Source organism: Lactuca saligna, chromosome 3 (assembly GCF_052625555.1).
Source record: "Lactuca saligna cultivar CGN05327 chromosome 3, ASM5262555v1, whole genome shotgun sequence".
In the NCBI taxonomy this organism is placed as follows: domain Eukaryota; kingdom Viridiplantae; phylum Streptophyta; class Magnoliopsida; order Asterales; family Asteraceae; genus Lactuca; species Lactuca saligna.
In genome coordinates, this window is record NC_136419.1 from 66,933,210 (window position 1) to 66,958,273 (window position 25,064).

At 35.0% G+C, this 25,064-nt stretch overlaps 5 protein-coding genes and 1 long non-coding RNA gene across 6 annotated transcripts; all 6 read left to right on the plus strand.

The window, feature by feature from the left end:
* The first annotated feature begins 1,002 nt into the window (after positions 1 to 1,002).
* Positions 1,003 to 2,035, plus strand: LOC145035639 (uncharacterized). Its single transcript, XM_078984151.1, has 2 exons — positions 1,003 to 1,588; positions 1,659 to 2,035. Exons 1-2 carry the CDS (start codon positions 1,003 to 1,005, stop codon positions 2,033 to 2,035), a joined length of 963 nt encoding a protein of 320 aa, XP_078840277.1.
* A 6,891-nt stretch (positions 2,036 to 8,926) lies between these two features.
* Positions 8,927 to 9,740, plus strand: LOC145036772 (uncharacterized). The gene has a single exon (XM_078985252.1). The coding sequence runs from the start codon at positions 9,011 to 9,013 to the stop codon at positions 9,476 to 9,478; it is 468 nt and encodes a 155-aa protein (XP_078841378.1). The 5' UTR covers positions 8,927 to 9,010; the 3' UTR covers positions 9,479 to 9,740.
* Positions 9,317 to 13,802, plus strand: LOC145036771 (serine/threonine-protein kinase/endoribonuclease IRE1a-like). The gene is made up of 8 exons (XM_078985251.1): positions 9,317 to 9,431; positions 10,108 to 10,265; positions 10,846 to 11,077; positions 11,163 to 12,442; positions 12,541 to 12,713; positions 12,795 to 13,041; positions 13,108 to 13,411; positions 13,510 to 13,802. Exons 2-8 carry the CDS (start codon positions 10,123 to 10,125, stop codon positions 13,645 to 13,647), a joined length of 2,517 nt encoding a protein of 838 aa, XP_078841377.1. The 5' UTR covers positions 9,317 to 9,431; positions 10,108 to 10,122; the 3' UTR covers positions 13,648 to 13,802.
* A 613-nt stretch (positions 13,803 to 14,415) lies between these two features.
* On the plus strand, positions 14,416 to 17,875 carry LOC145035642 (uncharacterized). The gene is made up of 9 exons (XM_078984153.1): positions 14,416 to 14,594; positions 15,678 to 16,265; positions 16,350 to 16,491; positions 16,583 to 16,726; positions 16,807 to 17,166; positions 17,249 to 17,320; positions 17,412 to 17,456; positions 17,607 to 17,789; positions 17,864 to 17,875. Exons 1-9 carry the CDS (start codon positions 14,416 to 14,418, stop codon positions 17,873 to 17,875), a joined length of 1,725 nt encoding a protein of 574 aa, XP_078840279.1.
* A 191-nt stretch (positions 17,876 to 18,066) lies between these two features.
* On the plus strand, positions 18,067 to 19,003 carry LOC145033742 (uncharacterized). Its single transcript, XR_013677680.1, has 3 exons — positions 18,067 to 18,163; positions 18,238 to 18,417; positions 18,519 to 19,003. It is a non-coding gene; the product is annotated as an uncharacterized LOC145033742 (long non-coding RNA).
* A 1,300-nt stretch (positions 19,004 to 20,303) lies between these two features.
* On the plus strand, positions 20,304 to 21,339 carry LOC145035643 (uncharacterized). The gene is made up of 2 exons (XM_078984154.1): positions 20,304 to 20,889; positions 20,960 to 21,339. Exons 1-2 carry the CDS (start codon positions 20,304 to 20,306, stop codon positions 21,337 to 21,339), a joined length of 966 nt encoding a protein of 321 aa, XP_078840280.1.
* Positions 21,340 to 25,064: the final 3,725 nt, after the last annotated feature.

Sequence of the window (25,064 nt, forward strand, 5' to 3'; positions counted from 1 at the left end):
CCTTCTCTTCATCAACCCAACTGATAAACCCGCATTTTGGTCCCTGTTAAATTTAATATCCACAGTAAGAAAATAAATTTGTGTGATGTAAACACGAGGGTTTAAATTTGAATGACGGTAAGAACATGATACCAAATACGGGCAAGCGTAGAACAATCTTCCTGGGTTTTTAGCTGTACCCGAAATCCTAACGATACGTTCTCCTCCACAATTGCAGTATGCCATTAGCCTTCTTATTCTTTTAAATCGGAGTTACTTTCTCAGTTAAATTTTTTCATAATGAGTGACACCCATTTATAGAATAAATCATATTACAGACAATTCTTTTTTACTATGAAATGAACTGGTTTGACTATGAATTCAAAAAGTTCAACTATGGAATGCAGACAAGTACATTCTGTAGTATTGTCATGTCGGTCAGTGAAATTTGACTATGAAATGAACCGGTTTGACTATGAATTCAAAAAGGTCAACTATGAAATGCAGACAAGTACATTCTGTAGTATTGTCATGCCGGTCAGTGAAATTTGACTATGAAATGAACTGGTTTGACTATGAATTCAAAAAGGTCAACTACGAATTTAAAAGGTTAAACTATGAATTTTGATCAGTAGAGATACAATATCTTCTATTTATAATTCCATTAGTGTGATCATTGTAGAGCACAATTATCGGTATTGAAAATGAGTAGTCACAGCCAAAGAACCTTTTCTCAACTACCAATTTTCTTGCATAACCTTCAAAGAACAAATCCTAATACCTTCACAACCATTAAGAAAACCGATAGCAACCGCTTTCAATTCTGTTTTGTGGCTTTGGGTTGCGTGGTATAACATTCTTCTTTTATTGAGTTATACAATATTTCATGGTAATGTATGTCGATTAGTTCTTACATAACACTAATATGTGTTCGTTTTTATGTAGATTCGTACCTTCCTTAGGTGCATGATACCGCTGATATATGTGGGTTATTTACCCCTTCTTGGGAGCTTTCTGACAACAATGTACTTCGCAGTGGCTTTAGATGGAAATCATGAGCCACTGCTCTTAGCACTTGGTTTGGGAACCTTACAGTGTGAAGAATCATGGAGATGGTTCATGATGAGGTTAAGAGATTGTTTAGGTGAGGACACAGAGGTTGGTTTCATAAGCAACATGTGTGATAACATAGACTTTGGTGTTGACAGTGCCTACCCGGATTCCTATCATGGATATTGTCCTAAAGATATAGCTCGAAAGATACGTGAGTCTATCGGACATAACAATACGGAAGTCGAATCGATGTTTTGGAAGTCATGCCATGCATATAGCGTTGATGAATTTTACTTGTGTTTCGAAAGGTTGCAAAGTACATGTAGGCAACCACCTTTCTACACCTTGCTTATGAGTCCAATTTACTGGCTTGACGATATACCGATTTCAAAATGGACAAGAGCATTTTTCCCAAAAATACGTTACAATGTTAAATCGATTGACGTCCCTGAAATTTTGCAAATTATATCCTCACGTGAGTTTCCTATAACAACGATAATTGAGTTAACCACAACGTCGATAAAATCAAAGTATGCTGATAGGGCCGAACTAGCTGGTAAGGGAGATTGTTATATTTTGTTTTTTTTATTGTGCTGCTATTTTTATTAAAATATCAAATTTTACAGGGAGGTTGTCTGGTGGGTTGACCCCTTACGTTGAGAGTAAGGTTCAAAAAAGTCTCAACAAGTCTTACAATTGTAATGCAAAACGTTTGTATGGGGATACATTTGAAGTCCATGACACTTTTGCCACCAGCAACGTACAACTTGAACGAAGGGTATGTAGTTGTGGTAAATGGCAAAAAAGAGGTATACCATGTGGCCACGCTATAGCATGTCTAAGAACTCGTACATCTGAGTCCATTCAGAGAATGATTGAATACAAGTTCACTAATTATGTGTATCGAGTTGCATATGGATCTGAGTTGGTGAATGGTATACCATCATATGAGCATTGGGAAATACCAAATGAAACGGTGGTCCTGTTACCTCCCTCAATGTAGTAGTTATTCATGTAGCACATTTATGTTTTATGTAGTATTATGTATTAGTTTTTTATGTACTCCGTTTTTATTTTACTGCTGTGTTACGTATTAGTTATCCATGTACCCAATTTATTTTTTATGTCGTATTATGTGTTAGTTATTTATGTACCCCGGTTTTATTTTATTGCTTTCTAAATATTGGCTATTGAGGGAACAACATACATTACAAGAAATGGACGTTTATTAAATAGTAACGACTAGACACATACAACAACAAGCAACTTAAATAACGAAAAACAATTAACTTAACCAACATGCATATTAAAAATAAGGGACATTCTTTAAAACATTCCATGCATCTAAGTGGGTAAACTCGCTACCATCGTATTGAAAGCGGTATAGTTCCAAAGCCACCTGCCGTAGAATGTCTTCATCCGTATTTGCATGTTCGTTATCCAACTCGTTATAAATACGTTGAAATTGTTTCACCTTCATTTTCATATCCAGAAGCTTCGCTTTGACATCTCTTCTTCTTCGATATTGAGTGCGGTTCATTAAATGGTGAAACAAATGACAGACACGAGACCAAAATGATCCAGCACGAACTTGTGGGGGACCCGGTGGAAAATCCACCTCTACAGTTGTAATCCAAGCTTGAACCAAAGCGACCTCCTCTGCGTTCCTCCATATACGTGGTGAGTCCATAATTGCAAGGAGGGAAGTAATAGAATACAATTACAACGGATATTGAAATCTATTTATAACGACTCCTTACTTTCCTGGTGCAATGAGTTGTCAACTCAAACTGCAATGTATTGTTTTGTCATTCAACCGGGGATGAATTGTCAACTCGAACAGTGATCTGTTGTGTTATAAGTATAGTACACTGCATTCCTCAGTTAATTTTGACTATGAATTGCAGACATATTAGAAGTTTGGACTGCGATTTTGTGTAGAAACTACTATAAATTGACCATAAGTTACATGCAAAACGTTATTAAATTAACCAATATAGTTGTTCAAATATTGTTTTTTAGATTCTACCCTCTTTGTTTCAATCCAAATGACTTCTATATCATGGAGCAATGAAGAGTTCTTGGTTCTTACACATGCTTATATTCATGTGTACGAGACAAGCAAGTTGAATGATCCAATGTTTTGGAGCCGTCTAACAAATATTTTCAATGCTGAAAACCGAATGGCTACAAGAAACGATCGTGACGAACTAGACATCTTAGCAAGATGGTATGAAATGAAAACCGAAGTTCTATTATTCAACGATCTTTATACCAAAATTGACGACACCCGTTTAAATGCTACTGAGGATGTCATCTTGGAAGCTGCTAAGGAGGAATACAAGTCATTAAGTAACGGGTTGGAATTCCAGTTTGAAGCCCCTTGGAATATTTTGAAATATATCCCGTTTGTTTAAAATCTATTTTAGTTTATTATTTGAGTACTAGGTTATTTTCATGTACTAGGTTATTTTCATGTATTTCGTATGTAATTCGTATGTATTTCATATGTTTAAAATATATTTTAGTTTAGTATGTGAGAAACTCGTATGATTAAGTTGAGTTAATATATTTTAGTTTATTATGTGAGAAACTCGTATGATTAACTTGAGTTAATAAATGGTCATTGCATTAGTTATCAAAATATATTAGAATACATTAGTAACAAGATTCCATGAACCATTAAAACATCACAACAGTTACATGAAAAAAACGACATAATACGAACAAAGCATTAACGTAAAACACAAGTCAATGGCTTATTCTTAACACAAATTAGAGCGGTCTACTTGAAATACTGTTTATCTCTAACAACCTTCCAAACTTCCTCATATTCGAAGTCTCTGCCGTCATGCTCAAAGATGTAAAACTCTGTAACAACTTCCAAGAACTCTTCTTCGTCACGACAACGAACATTGTTACGTTTCGCATAACTACATGCTCGATTGAACCATGTCACTTCCTCCTTTACATCCGTCCACTTAGTAACAACATCTGATTTTTCTCTTTTTTGCCCTTCTCCCATCTCATGGTTAAACAAAGATGTGATGCGACTCCATTCATCACCAATTAGGCAATGCGGGGGAGCAAGTAACGGTTCACCATCCTTAACACTTAGCCAGCACCGTGTTAGAACTAACACCTCGTTTGTCGTCCATGGCCTTTCAGAATTGGAACCAGGTACTTCATTCGAAGAACTTGCTGCATTCGACGACATTTCTAATAATGGGAATTCGTTTTGTTTAGGTGATTTGGGTGTTTGGTTTATAGATCTTAAACATCTATTTATATAAATAAATAGACTATGAAATAATACTTTGACTACGAAATGGTTATATTTGGACTACGAATTTCAGCTTTATGCAGTGTTTTGTCATGTCAAACTGTCTAGTCATTTCAAAGTTGGACTTCTCATTACTGTCTAGTATGTATAAATACCACTTATTGCTCCAGTTTAATACAACAACGATTTTATTATGAGTTCCTCACACAAATTCGAAATTTGCTCATGCAACGAAGTAGATTGTTACTACTGTGATTCGGTAGACCCTTTTTTTACACCCTCTTCAGCCGGGTCATATATGTCACATGAAAATTTTGAAGAATTAAAGAAGGCTGAAGCACAACAAGAAGAGGACAAAGAGTCATCCCGACTTCTCACTCAACTTGCTAATGATATAGGTTCGGAATGCAAACAAGCTGAAGAATGGATTGACCTCAATAAAAACAAAATCAAAGAGCATAAAGATTGGATAAAAAAGAGTAAGAAGGCAATCAAAACGACTGAAAAACGGCTTGCTGAGAAGGATGAGCACTTGATACACATTATGGTAAAAAAGGATCGTTTCGAAGACAAAATGAGAATTAGGGATGACTATATAACAATGGAGAAAGAGAAGTACCCGTTGCAGTTCCCTGAGTTTAAAAATTAGTTATAAAGTTGTTGTAATATTATCATGAAACAGATTAGGTTGCCAAAGGATCGTTTGTTGTTTTTTTTTTTAAATAACATGTTGTAAATGTTAAAATAAATCTGCAAACTATATTTTATAATATAAAGGCTTCATTCATTGTTATAATCAACAAACTTAACTAAAATATGAAAGCATAGCAATGTCTTGTAAGAGTTAATAAAAATATTACAATACATAATAAGCTAACAACTCGTCATTACTCTTAATTTCAAGGTTGTTTTATATCAAAATCAGCGTTATGGGTTTGTGAGCAACCCGCTGAACCACCAATATTATATGTCATTTCTGCAGTAGAAATTATGTGACCTGCTCTGCTACCAGACGCCCTTCCAGTACAATTATTTCTCGTGTGTCCTAGTTGACCACATGTAGAACACTCTTTTATAATTGGACCCTCGCCTTGGGATGGAATGCGGTCTGTGTTTCTTGGCCTGCCTGGCTGACGTTTATCCATTATAGGTGGCTTAACAATCATCAAATCATCGGGGATCTCCCATTCGGATGGCTTCGGCAGAGGGTTTATTGATTCCTCATATGTTTTCCTCAGTGTTTCGGTAAAGTAAGCATTTAATGCAAACCTCGAGCAGTCTTGATAATTGTTCACTGTTAAACATCTTATGACATGACCACAAGGTATCCCATCAAGTTGCCAATGCCTACATGTACATGTCATATGTTGAAAATCAACAATCACATTTTGTGCCCCCTTTTTGACCTCGCATTTCGTATTTGAGATCATGCGAACATCCCATTTGGTAAAAATTTTCTTGTTTTCTTTTACAACTTCATCCTCCCAAGGGGTAAGTGTTGTTGTTGCTTCCGCTAAAAAAACAGCCAAAATGAAGAAGTTAAAATCAATAACATCGAAACTAATAAAACATTAATATTACAAATTTACGTAATACCTGCAAAGTTACGTCTTTGAAACCACCATTGTTGCATTGTAGCACGAAAAAAATCAATCAACATAAGTATTGGCACCTTACGTGCGTGTCTAGATAATGCATTTATAGACTCCGCACTGTTGGACGACATAAGATTGTATCGGTTCCCTTTAAAATGTGCCCTTGACCAGGTTTCTGGATTTATACTTTTAAGTACTCCCATACTGGTTCTTTTGTCTTTTTCATAACATCCATGGCAGCATCAAAAGCATCAACTGTGTACGCCCTACACGCCTCCCAAAAAATTCCTTTAACCGTCTTACTCTTGCCGAATCTAGATACTATGTTGAAATACAAATGGACACCACATATTCCATGATGAGCGTGAGGAAAAATGTTGGCAACAGATGTTGCTATAGATGGAGACCTATCAGATATAATTGTAAGCTCCTGCATATTTCCTATGCAATCACGTAATTTTTGAAAAAACCATGTCCAAGAATCAGTACACTCATTTTTGCATATACCATATGCAACCGGTAATATTTGATTTTGTCCGTCCTTAGTAACTGCAAGTAGCATGGTACCTTTGAACTCGCCCTTTAGGTGAGCTCCATCTACTACTAGGGCCGGCTTACAAAAATTGACAAAAGCTCGTACCTACAATACATTGTATATCTATTCAAATACACCAAAATAAATATTAAAAAAAAATTAGGACATGATAATACTAACCGAGCAACCGAGTGCGACGTACAAAAACTCAAACCGATCATCAGCATCTGTTTTAATATGTGTGACAGTACCCGGATTATGTTTGGCCAAGTTGTGACAATACGCCGGAAGTTTGGTAAAAGAATCCTTTTTCGTACCCCTTAACGACAACAATGCATATTGCTTCGCACGCCATGCCTGATGGTATGAGATATTGATATTCAATTGAGCATTCATATCATTAACAATTTCTTTTCCCCGATAAACTCTACTATAGTCTTCAGCCAAAACATCAGCAACATATTCACCCAAAACATATTTGTTTGCTTGTCGATGATTAGGTTGCAACAATGTTGAAGAACATGCGTGTACATCAACAAATTTATTCACTTGGAAAAGTCCATCAGCATTTTTAATTGCTTTTGCTCTTAGTAACCAAGAACAATTTTTCGAAACACACACAACTTCATACCTTGATTTGGTGGATCTACTTGTCCTCGTCTGGAAACCTTCTCGAAGACATTTTTTACCAATACAACGCTTTAAAAGTTCTTTGTTTTTAAATATACTCTCACATTGAATCTTTTGAAGATTAATGTCTACCATCTGTGTTGGGATATCTTCATTATTATCAACTGGCCATGCTGGTACAGGGGGCATACCGTGAAAAAGGTTATCGGGATACTTAGCTTTAACTTTATCACCCAACTCATCTTTGGAATTACTTTGTAGCTCGGTTATATCTAAACATACATCACCAACATCAACATAATGCCCGTAAACATGATTTTTTTCATTTTTTTGAGTTGAATTTTTTTTCTTTTTAGTTTTATCTACCACACGCCTATTCATAAGTTTAACTTCTTGTTCGGCAACATCATCACAACGACCACCAACATGATTAAGATATGTACCAACATCATCATCACCAACATACTTGTAATTCTCGGGATCCACATAGTGAATAGGTGAATAACTAACATTAACATTTTCAGCAACACTGTGAAACTGAGGTACACTAGGAGTATTGAAAGTACCTATCGGATCGTTGCTCCCTTTAAAACTGCATAAATTACCAACAACTTCGTTTCCAATTTCACCGCCCCCATTAACCTCCTCAACTTCATCAACCACCACAAACACTTTCACAGCCCTTCCTCCACTACATTTGATTACGTTTATCAACATTCTAACATCCACGTCTTCAACTATAGCTATATAATAATTTAATTCAGGATGGTGGAAACGAAGACTAATTCTATATTTGTCTAACAAACCAATTTTGCTTCTTACCAAAGATACAAAATCACTATAACTAATATACTCAGAAAATATCAAAGCAAGTTCAGAAATACCTCCCTGTGGACATATGTATTCCAGATTAGTTTCATTAACTTGCCATCTCCCACCCGTTACAAGACAAACCAAATATTCAATCATTTTTTGAGCAAATTGTAGAGATAGAGAGTATTTCACAAACAAATAACAACCAAAATGATATTTTTTCTACAAAAGTTTTTATATAGCAAAACCCATTTCGTAGTCAAACCAACTCATTCCATAGTCAAACTTAAAAAAAAAAATAATAAAATAAAATAAAATAAAAAAAATTGCATGATTTCGCAGATAGGATCAGAGGATTTCGCAGATGGGACCTTCTCCATCTGCGAAATTACCCCTATTTATACCGAAAAAATTTAAAAAAAAAAAAAAAAATCTCATCTGCGAAAGTACAAGTGCCTGAAGCTGTACTTTCGCAGATGAGATGCCCATTTCGCAGATGGGACCTTCTCACCTGCGAAATGGGTGGCTAAATATGTAATCCCGATTTTTTTTGGCTATTTTTGTAATGCAATTAGTGTAATTGGCTATTTTTGTCATTTTCTCTAAAATCATTTTAGCCCGAGCCCGAATGTGCATAATACCAATCCAAATTCCAATGGACCTAAAGAAGAAGAAGAAGAAAAAAAAAACCCCGATTAAACACTTATGGAGGCGCTCGGCCCAAACTACCAAAAGCCGAAAATAGAATTCAGTCGACAGTCGACACTCCTCGATACGGCGGCGATCTTCGTCTTCGCTCAAGCAAATCTCCTTCTCCATTGTTGATCATTTCAAGGTATTATTCATGCTATCTCTCTCTATACAAGAATTGGCACAAGATCTGTATACACTCTAATTGTCTGAATAATTTTATTTATTCTTCCACGTGGAACCATATGTTTAGATGCAAATCCCTAATTCAATCAGACTTTTCGACTCGTTCACACTCCACTCACACTCCACAACAAGCACATACATCATTCTGTTATCCTTCTCTTTTAATTTCTTCATCTCGTAGTTTAGCGTTTAGGTTTTTTCGTTTTACTGTTCCAATTTTTATGTTCTTGTTCGGGTTGTAGTTAAATGGCGTCCCTGATGGAAATTCTAACGCGTCGGCCAGTGGCGGCGACAGTCCGTCTCACCATCCCAGCCGGCGGAGCAAGACCTGGACCACCGGTAGGTCCGGCTGTAGGTCAGTACAAAGTTAACCTAATGGCGTTCTGCAAGGACTTCAACGCTCGCACACAGAAATACAAATCGGAAGCTCCAATCGCTGCTACTGTGACTGTTTTCAAAGACAATACTTTTGAATTGAGCGTTCGTTCTCCTTCAGTCACCTGGTTTCTAAAAAAAGCCGCCGGAATTGACTCCGGGAGTGGACGTGCAGGTCATGTTGTTGCATCAACCCTAACCCTAAAACACATCTATGAAATCGCAAAGGTGAAGCAAGCAGATCCGTATTGTCAGTACATGTCCTTGGAGGCGATTTCAAAATCAATTATAGGTACAGCTAAATCTATGGGGATTAAGGTTGAAAAGGAGTTGGATTGATGATGAATCTTGAAATCTTGATTAATGAATGTTAGATTTTTGTAGACTAGTGTACTTGAGATGATATCTGGATTTGAGTATTTGAAAATTGCTTTGAAAAACTGCATAAAATCTTCGTGTTTGAAGTTGTTTAAAGGTTTTCCTGTGTTGAAAGGTGAAACTTGAAGCCTGTGATTTCATATATCTTGCAATCTTTGTATAGTCTTTTGTTTTAACTTGTGGAAAAGTGATTATTGCAATCGACGTTTAAATTCTTGTGAAATTTTTGTATGTTGAAACATCTGCAAATGTGATGGTTTAACAGAAAACCAGTATCTCTGTTGCTTAGGTTTTGTTGAAATGGATATGATAGATTTAATTAGTTGGTTGATTGTACAATTAGTAAATGCTTAATAGGAAAATGAAATGACTTAGATGGGTAAAAATCTTTTCCAAATGGTCAAAAAACATCATTAAACTTATTTTTTTTCTTGTTATATCATATAACTTCGAATATTCCTCCGGCAATCCTTCGTTCCCTGCATATCCTTCATAGTCGTCTTACGAAGTTGAATTTTTACCCTAAATCATTATGATTTGGTAGCAAATTGAGTTCAATTCACAATCAATCCAACCCTGTTTGCTATCAGAATCAATCGCAATCGATGAATTACGCCTTGATCCGCTATTTATTTGCCGATTTCTTGCTCTTTTTGCTGTTGTTTGGATCGATTGACAGCGTTCAAAACTTGGAAATCTCGAAAGTCAATCAAGCACCGGCTAGGCGGTCTCTGTTATCTTTTCCGGAGTAAGTTTTCTCCTTTTTTACTCGTTAATTTGAGGTTGTTGATGAACAGTTTCTTCTCATGCATGTACACATGGCTGCCTGCTGCCATTCTGTTTTCCCTCTTTATCAAGGTGAAGATCTGTATATCGATCCATGCTGCTGCCATGTAGTTTGGGTTCTGTAAATTTTGCTCTTTCGGTTGAACTGAAGTATTACCATGAATTTTGTTCTCAACTTCAGCTTGGCTCGATTTTGGTCCCATATTACTTATTATAACTCCAATTTCCCCTTATTTGTTGGAATGGGCAATTCTATGCAATTCACAATGGTTCCTTTGCAATAAACTTGTAACTATGAATGTTATAATTGCTTACTCTCACATACTCTACACAGGGTTTGCTCTTCATTCTAACAAGTGCAAAGGCTTTTTTAATTAAGGTTCAGGATTTTACCACAATTAACCAAGATAAACATGATCTTACATAAGCAGAGTGCTGCACTCAACATAATTTTGCAAATTTATGATATTAGGGTACTTTTTTTGTAGTATCATTTGAAGTAATTCTCTTTCATGCACTTACATACCTCTCTCTCCAAACAGTAATCATGACACTGCCCTTGTTGCTGCATTGGATGGTACAATCAATTTGGTGTATCGTGATTCTGGGAGGATAATTTGGTCATTTGCATCAGGATCTCCAATCTACTCTTCATACCAGGCTTCTACCAGCCATGATGATGATAAGGAAAGTGCACCTGTGCCTGAAGGCAGTTATTATGTAGACTGTGGGGATGATTGGAAGCTGTATGCACACACAGATCTTGGCAAAGTGGTAAATTTCTGAAACTTTACTCTTGCTACCAATATCAACAATGTACTTTATTATTCAATTTCAACTACCTATTTGTAACTTACAGAGTATGGATATGACCATGGAGGAATTCATCAGAATCATGCCACACGTATCAGAGGATGGAGGAGTTATTCTTGGATCCAAAAAAACTACTGCATTTGTAGTTGATGCTAACACTGGAAGGTTAATACGTGTTCATCACAGCTCATCAACCAATGAACACTCAAATTTCATCTTCCAAAAAACCACCATGAAAAATGAAAAGTCAACTATGGTCAATGAAAAACCTGATAAACAATTCTCCTTCACAAGAACAGATTACTTACTCACATCATTTGCTGCAAATTCTGACAAAGTTCTATGGAATGTGACTGTAGCAGACATTGATGTTGCTTTACTTTGTCAAGAACCTCCAAATAAAATCATTCGTCCGTCTTTACCTCTCCCAAATAATCTTCGCTCAAAATCCAGTGTTGACTTTGACTTTGACTTTGACTTTGACTTCAACATGCCCTTGTCATGCCAGTCAAAAGCTGTTGTCCATAGGCTACGTACATCTCATAAGCTTGGTTCTTATAAAATCCATGGAAAACAAGCAGAAAAAAAAGTTCCAATCCTTCTACTCCCTCAAAATAAACCTTTACTACCCAATTCAAACAATAACCTTGACACCCAAAACCCCGAAATCCCTAGTCAACAAGATGTGAAAAAAGTCAACTTTCTTTCCGAAGGGCGAATGGCGTTTGTTGTAATTTTCATTCTGATTATTGCCATTGGTGGTCTTATGTATCGCCATCATACCATAATGGCTGCAATGTTGAAACAAAAACCTTCCTCTTCTTCTAGAAGGAAGAGGCATAGGAAACAAGGAAGGATTTATGCCAATGAAGATGGAAATGTTGATAGTGAAAGAAATCCAGTGCTAAATTTTAATCATTTAATCGAATGTGACACAGAAGGGCGTTCTATAGGCAAACTATTTGTGTCAAATAAAGAAATTGCAAAGGGTAGTAATGGAACAGTTGTTCTTGAAGGGGTATACGAAGGTCGTAAGGTTGCTGTGAAACGCCTCGTGAGGGCCCACCATGATGTTGCATTTAAAGAAATTCAAAATCTTATTGCTTCTGATCAACATCCAAATATTGTTAGGTGGTATGGAGTGGAATATGATCATGATTTTGTTTATCTTTCTTTGGAGCGTTGTGCTTGTAGCCTTTATGATTTAATTCAAATGAAGAAAGGGGGTTTAGAATTAGATTCAATCAATCGTGACATCATCATGCATGATGTTCATTTATGGAAACCAAATGGATACCCTTCGCCTATTTTGTTAAAATTGATGAGGTACATGTACATCCAACCATTTATAACAACAACATTGTACTTTATTTACATGTGTTACTTTATTTATATCTTTACTTTGATGTTTATTATTATTATAGGGATATAGTATCTGGGCTTGTTCATTTGCATGAATTAGGGATCATTCATCGGGATTTAAAGCCACACAATGTGTTAATAGTCAAAGAAAAATCAATATGTGGGAAGCTTTCTGACATGGGAATTAGCAGACGCCTCGTTGGCGACATGTTGTCATTAGGACTCCATGCTACTGGTAAGAAGATAAAACCAACTTAATTACAAAAACCGGGCTGTTTTTGACACGTTGTAAATTGTTACGGGTTATTTTCGTCAGGTTCCGGAAGTTCAGGGTGGCAAGCACCCGAACAACTTCTTCATGGACGCCAAACACGTGCGATAGATTTGTTCAGTTTAGGTTGTGTCCTGTTTTTCTGCATGACATGTGGCAGACACCCATTTGGTGATCATCTTGAACGTGATGTGAATGTGGTCAAAAACCGAGTCAACCTTTTTTTAGTTCGACATATTCCGGAAGCTTTTGACCTCTTCTCTAGATTACTAAACCCTAACCCTGAACTCAGGTAAAGTTATAAAATTACAATTTCAGTCCTCTGACGTTTTAAATTAATAAAGAATTTGCATTGTAGGCCAAGGGCTGTGGATGTGTTGCATCATCCTTTGTTTTGGGATTCCGAGGTGAGAATGTCGTTTCTAAGGGATACTAGTGATCGGGTGGAATTGGAAGACCGGGAATGTGATTCCGTTCTTCTTAGGGAATTGGAAAGTAAAGGTTCGGTGGCTTTGGGTGGAAAATGGGATGAAAAGATGGAACCGGAATTCATCAATAACATTGGTCGGTATAGGCGGTATAAATACAACGGTGTGCGTGACTTGCTTCGCGTCATTCGAAATAAATTAAATCATTACCGCGAATTACCCAAAGAAATTCAGGTTCGATTTTCTCAACATACAGAACGTTATCACTTTTTTTTTATTGACAGGACAGGTTGTACTGTGTTAATGATTGTTTTGATGATTATTGGACACAGGAATTGTTGGGAGGTGTACCGGAGGGGTTTAATGATTATTTTGGGAGTCGGTTCCCGAAGCTGTTGATGGAGGTGTACAATGTCATGTACCATTATTGTAAGGATGAAGAATGGTTCTATAAGTACTTGGAGCATTAATTATGTATTGTGTTTGTGGCAACTCTTTTAAGTTGTTTATATTTATGTATAAATCTATTTCATAGTGGTTGTTTATGTAAATATGATATATGTAATATATAGTAATGTATGATATACATCAATATTAATATATATGAATCTTTATTGTATGGAAATGCTCTTTTTCTTTCAATATTTTACAATATTAGTTGTTTAATTTCTTAATAATACCATATGACCTGATGTTATCAAATACAATGTTTTCACAGAAAAAGTATGTTTATCATTTTGAAATATCTTGATCTAAAAAACTATAACAAAGATGAAATTGTTTAAGGGAATATGTGGATGTATATTTTTGTAATTGTTATTTCATCGTAGTAATAATCAATTTTAACTATTTGGTTGACTATATTTTACTTATTTTCGGATCAAATTTTCAATTTTATAACTGTAACGAAATTATCCATATATTAGTATTTTATTTACGAGTTCTCTTAACCTGCTAGTTTTGAGAGACTTCTTTAACTTGCACTTCACACCTTTAAAATTATTTTCCCAAAAGTATTTTTTTTAATCAATTTATACATCAGTATTTTATTTATAAGAATTTTTTAAATAATCAAACGCTATCCCCTATAGGCCTATATCATATTTGATTACAACTAGTTATTTATTTTTATTTTTTCCATATCAAATAACTATATTATCGTGAATAAGTATTAAATTTTAATTATTCGACATAAAATCATTTTAGCCCGAATGTGCATAATACCAATCCAAATTCCAATGGACCTAAAGAAGAAGAAGAAGAAAAAAAAACCCCGATTAAACACTTATGGAGGCGCTCGGCCCAAACTACCAAAAGCCGAAAATAGAACTCAGTCGACAGTCGACACTCCTCGATACGGCGGCGATCTTCGTCTTCGCTCAAGCAAATCTCCTTCTCCATTGTTGATCATTTCAAGGTATTATTCAAGCTATCTCTCTCTATACAAGAATTGGCACAAGATCTGTATACACTCTAATTGTCTGAATAATTTTATTTATTCTTCCACCTGGAACCATATGTTTAGATGCAAATCCCTAATTCAATCGCTATGCTATTAAAAATCAGACTTTTCGACTCATTCACACTCCACAACAAGCACATAAAAACGGTTTTTTTTTTTTTTTTCATTTTCACCATTCTCTACACAAAAACTCTCTCTAACTTTGGGCTTCTCTCGGAATTTTGGCTAGTTTTTGAAGAAAATGGAGGATTATGTCAACAATCCCGCAAATATGGTTAGATTTTAACTCTTTTAATGTTTAAAGTTATTTTTTTTTTTATCAATTGTTGTATTATTTAGTGTTAAAAAAGGGTAATTTTGTTGTGTTTGATAGTTTTAGTATATTTTTAGTATACTTGAAGTTTAAATGCAAGTAGAGACAAGTAGAGACTGCGTGGATAATGTTTACAATTTGTTATTTTTGTAGTTTTTTTAGTTGTTGTATAATTGTTTATAACCTGAAATCTTGTAAATTTTTATCCTATAATTGTTTATATAAACTGTATATATATTTGTCGTATAACATTTGTATAAGTTGAAAATTTGTCGTATATATATTGTTAGAAATTGTTTTTATTTGTCGTATAAGTTGAAAAATTTGTATAAAGTAGTTGTATAACTTGCAAAATTATTAGTTTGGTTGTCGTTTTATTTTTAAATTTTTTTGTTTATATGGTTATGGTTATATAATGTTAGTTTTAATTAGAAAGATAAAAATTGTTTACATATTTGTCGTTTAAGTTGAAAATTTGTTTAAGTTGAAAATATGTTTAAGTTGAAAATATTTATATAATTATGTATGATATTGTGATCTATCGTAAATATATTTGTTGTATAACTTGGAAAATTGTTTATATATGTGTATGTTATTGTTTTTTATCGGAAATATATATATTAGTAATTAAGAAAGTATTTGCAGTTCGTAATATATTTAAAAAAAAGTATATTTTTTAGTTATCTAATTTGTTTTTGTGTTTTTTTTTTGCAGCATGATTTTAGTTTAATGAATACGAAAGCCTTTGCGAACCTAAAAGGCTCTGGCGGTAACATATGGGAAGTCTTTGAAGTTTTAGATGATGCCCGACGTGCTATTTTCAGAAATACCGTCTTTGGCTATTTTATTGATGTCCCTCGTTTACAAGGGGACGCTTTATTGTTTCATAAAATGTTCCTTCATCAGATCCGGCCGGACCCTGTTTTATCTCCAGATGGAATAAAACGTTTATATTTTCGAGTAGGCAATACCAAAATGGTTTATGGGCCGGAAGAGTTTTGTTTGATTACCGGCTTCAATTTTGGGGAGTATCCAAAAAACATTGGGAGAAAAGGGTCGGAAAAATTAATAAGCAGTAAAAAAAGATGTTTACTGCGTGAACGGCTATTTCCGGACCATACTAATAGTTCGGTGAAAATCGGCGACCTGAAAATTTTAATTTTAAATCAAACATTCCTAGCACTTGACGACCTTGATGCAGTTAGAGTATGTTTGATATACATTTTGTGTGAAGGTTTTTTGGGCAAAGAAGTTAACGATCGGGTGCCACAAGATTGGTTTTTTTTGGCTGAGAATTTGGATCTCTGGAATAGGTATATTTTCTTTACGTTAAAAGTTCTATTTTATTAAAGTTATAATTTATATAATAATGAATTTTGTTTTTTTTGTTTTGTTAGCTTCGCTTGGGGTAGCTATCTATGGGATTTTACTTATGTTGACCTTGAGGATACGTGGAGTAAGATACATCATTATTTATCACTTCCTCAGCGTGGTCAAACTTTAAAGTATTCCGTCTCAGGATTTACGGCTCCAATTAGGGTATAAAAATTTTCTTATATTTATATTGTTTTATTGTTATATTTTTTATTTTAATTTTAACTTTTATTACTGTTATTGTACAAAATTGTAGATATGGATATATGAGATGATTCCGGCTATTCGTGCATGTGGATTTGCATTGAGAAAAAATAAAGACTTGCCTCGGATGAAAAGATGGAGCGGAACAAAAAAATTGAAATGGGTTGACGTGAACAAGATTTGGTCAAAGATGCAGGTTTAAAAATATTTCGTTTATTATTAATAAAGTTGATTATTATAGTTTTATATGCATTTTTAATATGTCAAATTTTTTAGGAGGGGCTACCACCAAGACAAAACATGTTACCGGGTGATGGTGAGATGACATCTTTTTATTATATGTCATTTCAAGAGTATGTAGGGAAAGCAGTTCCATCCCCAGTACGGGACCATTTTAGGAGACAAGACGAATCTTCGTCTAGTATGTCGTCCAGTGGTCGCTCTCATGGTAGAGGTCGGGGCAGTGGGAAACACAAGCTAGACGAGTTGTTGAAACGGGTACATGCACTGGAGCAGCATGTGTTTATGAACCGACAACCTACAGAGGTTTTTGTTGAAGAAGTGAATAATGAACAATTTTGGAACGACATTTTTTTTGAGGAACCGACAGTGTCACAAAGAAATTATGATGAACAGGTTAGTTACACGCTACATTATTTATTAAATTTTATTAACATATATGAATACCTGTGTTCATATTTTATATTTGAAAATATAGGTTGTGCAAGATGAAGTGATGAATAAAAACAATACAACTCAAAATGTTTTTGGTGATACTCAAGACGACAAGGTTGTTATAGATGTTACCTTTACGATTTTAATAATTACTTTTTAATAAAGTGTATTTTGTTATTAAGTAAAAAGTTATATTTTTAATGTAGGTGTTGGAGGAGAGTACTCAGTATGCGGGGAACAAATTTGATGATGTATGTGTGATGTAAACGATTATAGTGAAGTTAAAGAGGTTATTATATAGTTACATTAATATTATATTAATATTTTGTTTATTTAGATATTATTGCTTATTAAATTATGTGTATTTCGTTATTAAGTATAAAGTATTATCTTTAATGTAGGAGTGGGAGGAGAGGAATGACAATGCATGGAACAAATTTGATGATGATGTGCCGGATGAAGACGAACTAATAGTAACGGGAAATGTAGATTATTTTCATGATGATGATGATGACAAAGAAGTTACACCCGATAAACCTAGGAGTCGAAAACCATCACAATTTTTATGCACTCCTTACACCGAGGTATTCGTTTTATTTATAAACTGATGATTTTATGTTTATGTGAATTATCTATGTTTATGTGAATTATCTGAAAGATATACATTTAAACATATGAATATTGTTTTTAGTTGCACACGACACCGAAACAAAAAAGAAGAACAAAAAAGAAGGTTGGTACGAAATCAACATGCCCCGTTCCTCCTCCACATTTTGGTGTTGCTCATGACTTCTCCATGTTGCGCCTGCAACCTTACGTAGCAGGCGGTGAGGATGTCATCCAAAATTATGTATTGCATTCATACGATGTGCAGCATCGTTTGTTTAATTTCGTGTTAGATAGAGATTTTTGGAGCTCATTGTTTAGGCATACACACGACGGATGGTTGGAGTCAGCGGTAAATAAATTGTTAATTAATTCTTTTAAAAGTTAATTGTTTTTTAGTCAATAACAAAAGTATCATGTGTGCAGCATATAACCATTTGGTACCGACTTTTGATGGAGAGACGGTTAGAGAGCGACCGACATACAATAATGCCTCCAAATTTTTTTGTTTCTCATGCTTTGGAAGAAGGACAGGACTGGAGGGCGTTTATGGCTGGTATTGCTACATACCTGAACTTCATGGTTGCTTGGTGGGATGTTGATACGGTAAACTTAATAGTTTATATTGAAAATAATATCGTTTTTTTTGTTATGTATTTGTATTGTGATGTAAATAAACATAATTTTATTTTCTGATCCTTATACAGGTCTTATTGCCGATTCATTCATCCCCTAATCATTGGCTATTTGGGGAACTACGATTAGCGTCAATGGAAGTGCATATTTATGACAGTCTTGGTAGAGGTGCTTATGAAAAATTCCAATCCGAAGGAATCTTTTCCAAATTTGAACGTCGGGTGGCAAATTATTTGGACAAGATTAAGTATTGGGCGCGGAGGAACATCCCAAGGATTCCATTGAATATGCAATTCATTTATGAAGAAAACGTTCCCCAACAAAGTAGTCATTTGGGAGATTGCGGTGTATTTCTTTGTATGTTTATGGAGCAATTGGTTTCAGGTCAACCAATACGTGTTCTTATTGACCCAAAGAACGCAGCTTTAGAGTTCCGTCTCCGGATGGCAAAAATTATTTGGGGGTCTAGTCTTGCTCCTCTGTAGTTGGATTATATAAATGTATAAATAATTTAATGTTGGATTTCATTATTAGTTAATCTTTAGAGTTTACTCAACGGATGACAAAAAATATAACGTTACGACAATTACAACAATTTAATGACCTACTAATTACTTATCAATAAATTTAACATAAGAACGACCACAACATTTGTTTTAACGTTACAAATACAACAATTTATTGACTAACAACTTCAAAACCATAAAAACAATATTGAAAAGCTTACAACTTGTAAACAAGAACTGCCAAGAACAACACCCAACTACAAACCAACGCTATCTTTAACTTCTTATTTTCTGATTGAAAGAGCTTATTAGAGTTAGCTACTTTAGCTATTACCATAGAAGATTGGTCCTTCTCTTCATCAACCCAACTGATAAACCCGCATTTTGGTCCCTGTTAAATTTAATATCCACAGTAAGAAAATAAATTTGTGTGATGTAAACACGAGGGTTTAAATTTGAATGACGGTAAGAACATGATACCAAATACGGGCAAGCGTAGAACAATCTTTCTGGGTTTTTAGCTGTACCCGAAATCCTAACGATACGTTCTCCTCCACAATTGCAGTATGCCATTAGCCTTCTTATTCTTTTAAATCGGAGTTACTTTCTCAGTTAAATTTTTTCATAATGAGTGACACCCATTTATAGAATAAATCATATTACAGACAATTCTTTTTGACTATGAAATGAACTGGTTTGACTATGAATTCAAAAAGTTCAACTATGGAATGCAGACAAGTACATTCTGTAGTATTGTCATGTCGGTCAGTGAAATTTGACTATGAAATGAACCGGTTTGACTATGAATTCAAAAAGGTCAACTATGAAATGCAGACAAGTACATTCTGTAGTATTGTCATGTCGGTCAGTGAAATTTGACTATGAAATGAACTGGTTTGACTATGAATTCAAAAAGGTCAACTACGAATTTAAAAGGTTAAACTATGAATTTTGATCAGTAGAGATACAATATCTTCTATTTATAATTCCATTAGTGTGATCATTGTAGAGCACAATTATCGGTATTGAAAATGAGTAGTCACAGCCAAAGAACCTTTTCTCAACTACCAATTTTCTTGCATAACCTTCAAAGAACAAATCCTAATACCTTCACAGCCATTAAGAAAACCGATAGCAACCGCTTTCAATTCTGTTTTGTGGCTTTGGGTTGCGTGGTATAACATTCTTCTTTTATTGAGTTATACAATATTTCATGGTAATGTATGTCGATTAGTTCTTACATAACACTAATATGTGTTCGTTTTTATGTAGATTCGTACCTTCCTTAGGTGCATGATACCGCTGATATATGTGGGTTATTTACCCCTTCTTGGGAGCTTTCTGACAACAATGTACTTCGCAGTGGCTTTAGATGGAAATCATGAGCCACTGCTCTTAGCACTTGGTTTGGGAACCTTACAGTGTGAAGAATCATGGAGATGGTTCATGATGAGGTTAAGAGATTGTTTAGGTGAGGACACAGAGGTTGGTTTCATAAGCAACATGTGTGATAACATAGACTTTGGTGTTGACAGTGCCTACCCGGATTCCTATCATGGATATTGTCCTAAAGATATAGCTCGAAAGATACGTGAGTCTATCGGACATAACAATACGGAAGTCGAATCGATGTTTTGGAAGTCATGCAATGCATATAGCGTTGATGAATTTTACTTGTGTTTCGAAAGGTTGCAAAGTACATGTAGGCAACCACCTTTCTACACCTTGCTTATGAGTCCAATTTACTGGCTTGACGATATACCGATTTCAAAATGGACAAGAGCATTTTTCCCAAAAATACGTTACAATGTTAAATCGATTGACGTCCCTGAAATTTTGCAAATTATATCCTCACGTGAGTTTCCTATAACAACGATAATTGAGTTAACCACAACGTCGATAAAATCAAAGTATGCTGATAGGGCCGAACTAGCTGGTAAGGGAGATTGTTATATTTTGTTTTTTTTATTGTGCTGCTATTTTTATTAAAATATCAAATTTTACAGGGAGGTTGTCTGGTGGGTTGACCCCTTACGTTGAGAGTAAGGTTCAAAAAAGTCTCAACAAGTCTTACAATTGTAATGCAAAACGTTTGTATGGGGATACATTTGAAGTCCATGACACTTTTGCCACCAGCAACGTACAACTTGAACGAAGGGTATGTAGTTGTGGTAAATGGCAAAAAAGAGGTATACCATGTGGCCACGCTATAGCATGTCTAAGAACTCGTACATCTGAGTCCATTCAGAGAATGGTTGAATACAAGTTCACTAATTATGTGTATCGAGTTGCATATGGATCTGAGTTGGTGAATGGTATACCATCATATGAGCATTGGGAAATACCAAATGAAACGGTGGTCCTGTTACCTCCCTCAATGCAGTAGTTATTCATGTAGCACATTTATGTTTTATGTAGTATTATGTATTAGTTTTTTATGTACTCCGTTTTTATTTTACTGCTGTGTTACGTATTAGTTATCCATGTACCCAATTTATTTTTTATGTCGTATTATGTGTTAGTTATTTATGTACCCCGGTTTTATTTTATTGCTTTCTAAATATTGGCTATTGAGGGAACAACATACATTACAAGAAATGGACGTTTATTAAATAGTAACGACTAGACACATACAACAACAAGCAACTTAAATAACGAAAAACAATTAACTTAACCAACATGCATATTAAAAATAAGGGACATTCTTTAAAACATTCCATGCATCTAAGTGGGTAAACTCGCTACCATCGTATTGAAAGCGGTATAGTTCCAAAGCCACCTGCCGTAGAATGTCTTCATCCGTATTTGCATGTTCGTTATCCAACTCGTTATAAATACGTTGAAATTGTTTCACCTTCATTTTCATATCCAGAAACTTCGCTTTGACATCTCTTCTTCTTCGATATTGAGTGCGGTTCATTAAATGGTGAAACAAATGACAGACACGAGACCAAAATGATCCAGCACGAACTTGTGGGGGACCCGGTGGAAAATCCACCTCTACAGTTGTAATCCAAGCTTGAACCAAAGCGACCTCCTCTGCGTTCCTCCATATACGTGGTGAGTCCATAATTGCAAGGAGGGAAGTAATAGAATACAATTACAACGGATATTGAAATCTATTTATAACGACTCCTTACTTTCCTGGTGCAATGAGTTGTCAACTCAAACTGCAATGTATTGTTTTGTCATTCAACCGGGGATGAATTGTCAACTCGAACAGTGATCTGTTGTGTTATAAGTATAGTACACTGCATTCCTCAGTTAATTTTGACTATGAATTGCAGACATATTAGAAGTTTGGACTGCGATTTTGTGTAGAAACTACTATAAATTGACCATAAGTTACATGCAAAACGTTATTAAATTAACCAATATAGTTGTTCAAATATTGTTTTTTAGATTCTACCCTCTTTGTTTCAATCCAAATGACTTCTATATCATGGAGTAATGAAGAGTTCTTGGTTCTTACACATGCTTATATTCATGTGTACGAGACAAGCAAGTTGAATGATCCAATGTTTTGGAGCCGTCTAACAAATATTTTCAATGCTGAAAACCGAATGGCTACAAGAAACGATCGTGACGAACTAGACATCTTAGCAAGATGGTATGAAATGAAAACCGAAGTTCTATTATTCAACGATCTTTATACCAAAATTGACGACACCCGTTTAAATGCTACTGAGGATGTCATCTTGGAAGCTGCTAAGGAGGAATACAAGTCATTAAGTAACGGGTTGGAATTCCAGTTTGAAGCCCCTTGGAATATTTTGAAATATATCCCGTTTGTTTAAAATCTATTTTAGTTTATTATTTGAGTACTAGGTTATTTTCATGTACTAGGTTATTTTCATGTATTTCGTATGTAATTCGTATGTATTTCATATGTTTAAAATATATTTTAGTTTAGTATGTGAGAAACTCGTATGATTAAGTTGAGTTAATATATTTTAGTTTATTATGTGAGAAACTCGTATGATTAACTTGAGTTAATAAATGGTCATTGCATTAGTTATCAAAATATATTAGAATACATTAGTAACAAGATTCCATGAACCATTAAAACATCACAACAGTTACATGAAAAAAACGACATAATACGAACAAAGCATTAACGTAAAACACAAGTCAATGGCTTATTCTTAACACAAATTAGAGCGGTCTACTTGAAATACTGTTTATCTCTAACAACCTTCCAAACTTCCTCATATTCGAAGTCTCTGCCGTCATGCTCAAAGATGTAAAACTCTGTAACAACTTCCAAGAACTCTTCTTCGTCACGACAACGAACATTGTTACGTTTCGCATAACTACATGCTCGATTGAACCATGTCACTTCCTCCTTTACATCCGTCCACTTAGTAACAACATCTGATTTTTCTCTTTTTTGCCCTTCTCCCATCTCATGGTTAAACAAAGATGTGATGCGACTCCATTCATCACCAATTAGGCAATGCGGGGGAGCAAGTAACGGTTCACCATCCTTAACACTTAGCCAGCACCGTGTTAGAACTAACACCTCGTTTGTCGTCCATGGCCTTTCAGAATTGGAACCAGGTACTTCATTCGAAGAACTTGCTGCATTCGACGACATTTCTAATAATGGGAATTCGTTTTGTTTAGGTGATTTGGGTGTTTGGTTTATAGATCTTAAACATCTATTTATATAAATAAATAGACTATGAAATAATACTTTGACTACGAAATGGTTATATTTGGACTACGAATTTCAGCTTTATGCAGTGTTTTGTCATGTCAAACTGTCTAGTCATTTCAAAGTTGGACTTCTCATTACTGTCTAGTATGTATAAATACCACTTATCGCTCCAGTTTAATACAACAACGATTTTATTATGAGTTCCTCACACAAATTCGAAATTTGCTCATGCAACGAAGTAGATTGTTACTACTGTGATTCGGTAGACCCTTTTTTTACACCCTCTTCAGCCGGGTCATATATGTCACATGAAAATTTTGAAGAATTAAAGAAGGCTGAAGCACAACAAGAAGAGGACAAAGAGTCATCCCGACTTCTCACTCAACTTGCTAATGATATAGGTTCGGAATGCAAACAAGCTGAAGAATGGATTGACCTCAATAAAAACAAAATCAAAGAGCATAAAGATTGGATAAAAAAGAGTAAGAAGGCAATCAAAACGACTGAAAAACGGCTTGCTGAGAAGGATGAGCACTTGATACACATTATGGTAAAAAAGGATCGTTTCGAAGACAAAATGAGAATTAGGGATGACTATATAACAATGGAGAAAGAGAAGTACCCGTTGCAGTTCCCTGAGTTTAAAAATTAGTTATAAAGTTGTTGTAATATTATCATGAAACAGATTAGGTTGCCAAAGGATCGTTTGTTGTTTTTTTTTTTTAAATAACATGTTGTAACTGTTAAAATAAATCTGCAAACTATATTTTATAATATAAAGGCTTCATTCATTGTTATAATCAACAAACTTAACTAAAATATGAAAGCATAGCAATGTCTTGTAAGAGTTAATAAAAATATTACAATACATAATAAGCTAACAACTCGTCATTACTCTTAATTTCAAGGTTGTTTTATATCAAAATCAGCGTTATGGGTTTGTGAGCAACCCGCTGAACCACCAATATTATATGTCATTTCTGCAGTAGAAATTATGTGACCTGCTCTGCTACCAGACGCCCTTCCAGTACAATTATTTCTCGTGTGTCCTAGTTGACCACATGTAGAACACTCTTTTATAATTGGACCCTCGCCTTGGGATGGAATGCGGTCTGTGTTTCTTGGCCTGCCTGGCTGACGTTTATCCATTATAGGTGGCTTAACAATCATCAAATCATCGGGGATCTCCCATTCGGATGGCTTCGGCAGAGGGTTTATTGATTCCTCATATGTTTTCCTCAGTGTTTCGGTAAAGTAAGCATTTAATGCAAACCTCGAGCAGTCTTGATAATTGTTCACTGTTAAACATCTTATGACATGACCACAAGGTATCCCATCAAGTTGCCAATGCCTACATGTACATGTCATATGTTGAAAATCAACAATCACATTTTGTGCCCCCTTTTTGACCTCGCATTTCGTATTTGAGATCATGCGAACATCCCATTTGG

Coding starts and splice junctions, on each gene's coding strand:
- LOC145036772 (XM_078985252.1), top strand. CDS start 9,011: ATGGCGTCCCTGATGGAAATTCTAACGCGTCGGCCAGTGGCGGCGACA.
- LOC145035642 (XM_078984153.1), top strand. CDS start 14,416: ATGGACCTAAAGAAGAAGAAGAAGAAAAAAAAACCCCGATTAAACACT. Junction 17,321..17,411: donor GTGATACTCAAGACGACAAG/GTTGTTATAGAT, acceptor TTTTTAATGTAG/GTGTTGGAGGAGAGTACTCA. Junction 17,457..17,606: donor CGGGGAACAAATTTGATGAT/GTATGTGTGATG, acceptor TCTTTAATGTAG/GAGTGGGAGGAGAGGAATGA.
- LOC145035639 (XM_078984151.1), top strand. CDS start 1,003: ATGTACTTCGCAGTGGCTTTAGATGGAAATCATGAGCCACTGCTCTTA. Junction 1,589..1,658: donor TGATAGGGCCGAACTAGCTG/GTAAGGGAGATT, acceptor CAAATTTTACAG/GGAGGTTGTCTGGTGGGTTG.
- LOC145035643 (XM_078984154.1), top strand. CDS start 20,304: ATGTACTTCGCAGTGGCTTTAGATGGAAATCATGAGCCACTGCTCTTA. Junction 20,890..20,959: donor TGATAGGGCCGAACTAGCTG/GTAAGGGAGATT, acceptor CAAATTTTACAG/GGAGGTTGTCTGGTGGGTTG.
- LOC145036771 (XM_078985251.1), top strand. CDS start 10,123: ATGAATTACGCCTTGATCCGCTATTTATTTGCCGATTTCTTGCTCTTT. Junction 12,714..12,794: donor ATTAGGACTCCATGCTACTG/GTAAGAAGATAA, acceptor TATTTTCGTCAG/GTTCCGGAAGTTCAGGGTGG. Junction 13,042..13,107: donor AACCCTAACCCTGAACTCAG/GTAAAGTTATAA, acceptor TTTGCATTGTAG/GCCAAGGGCTGTGGATGTGT.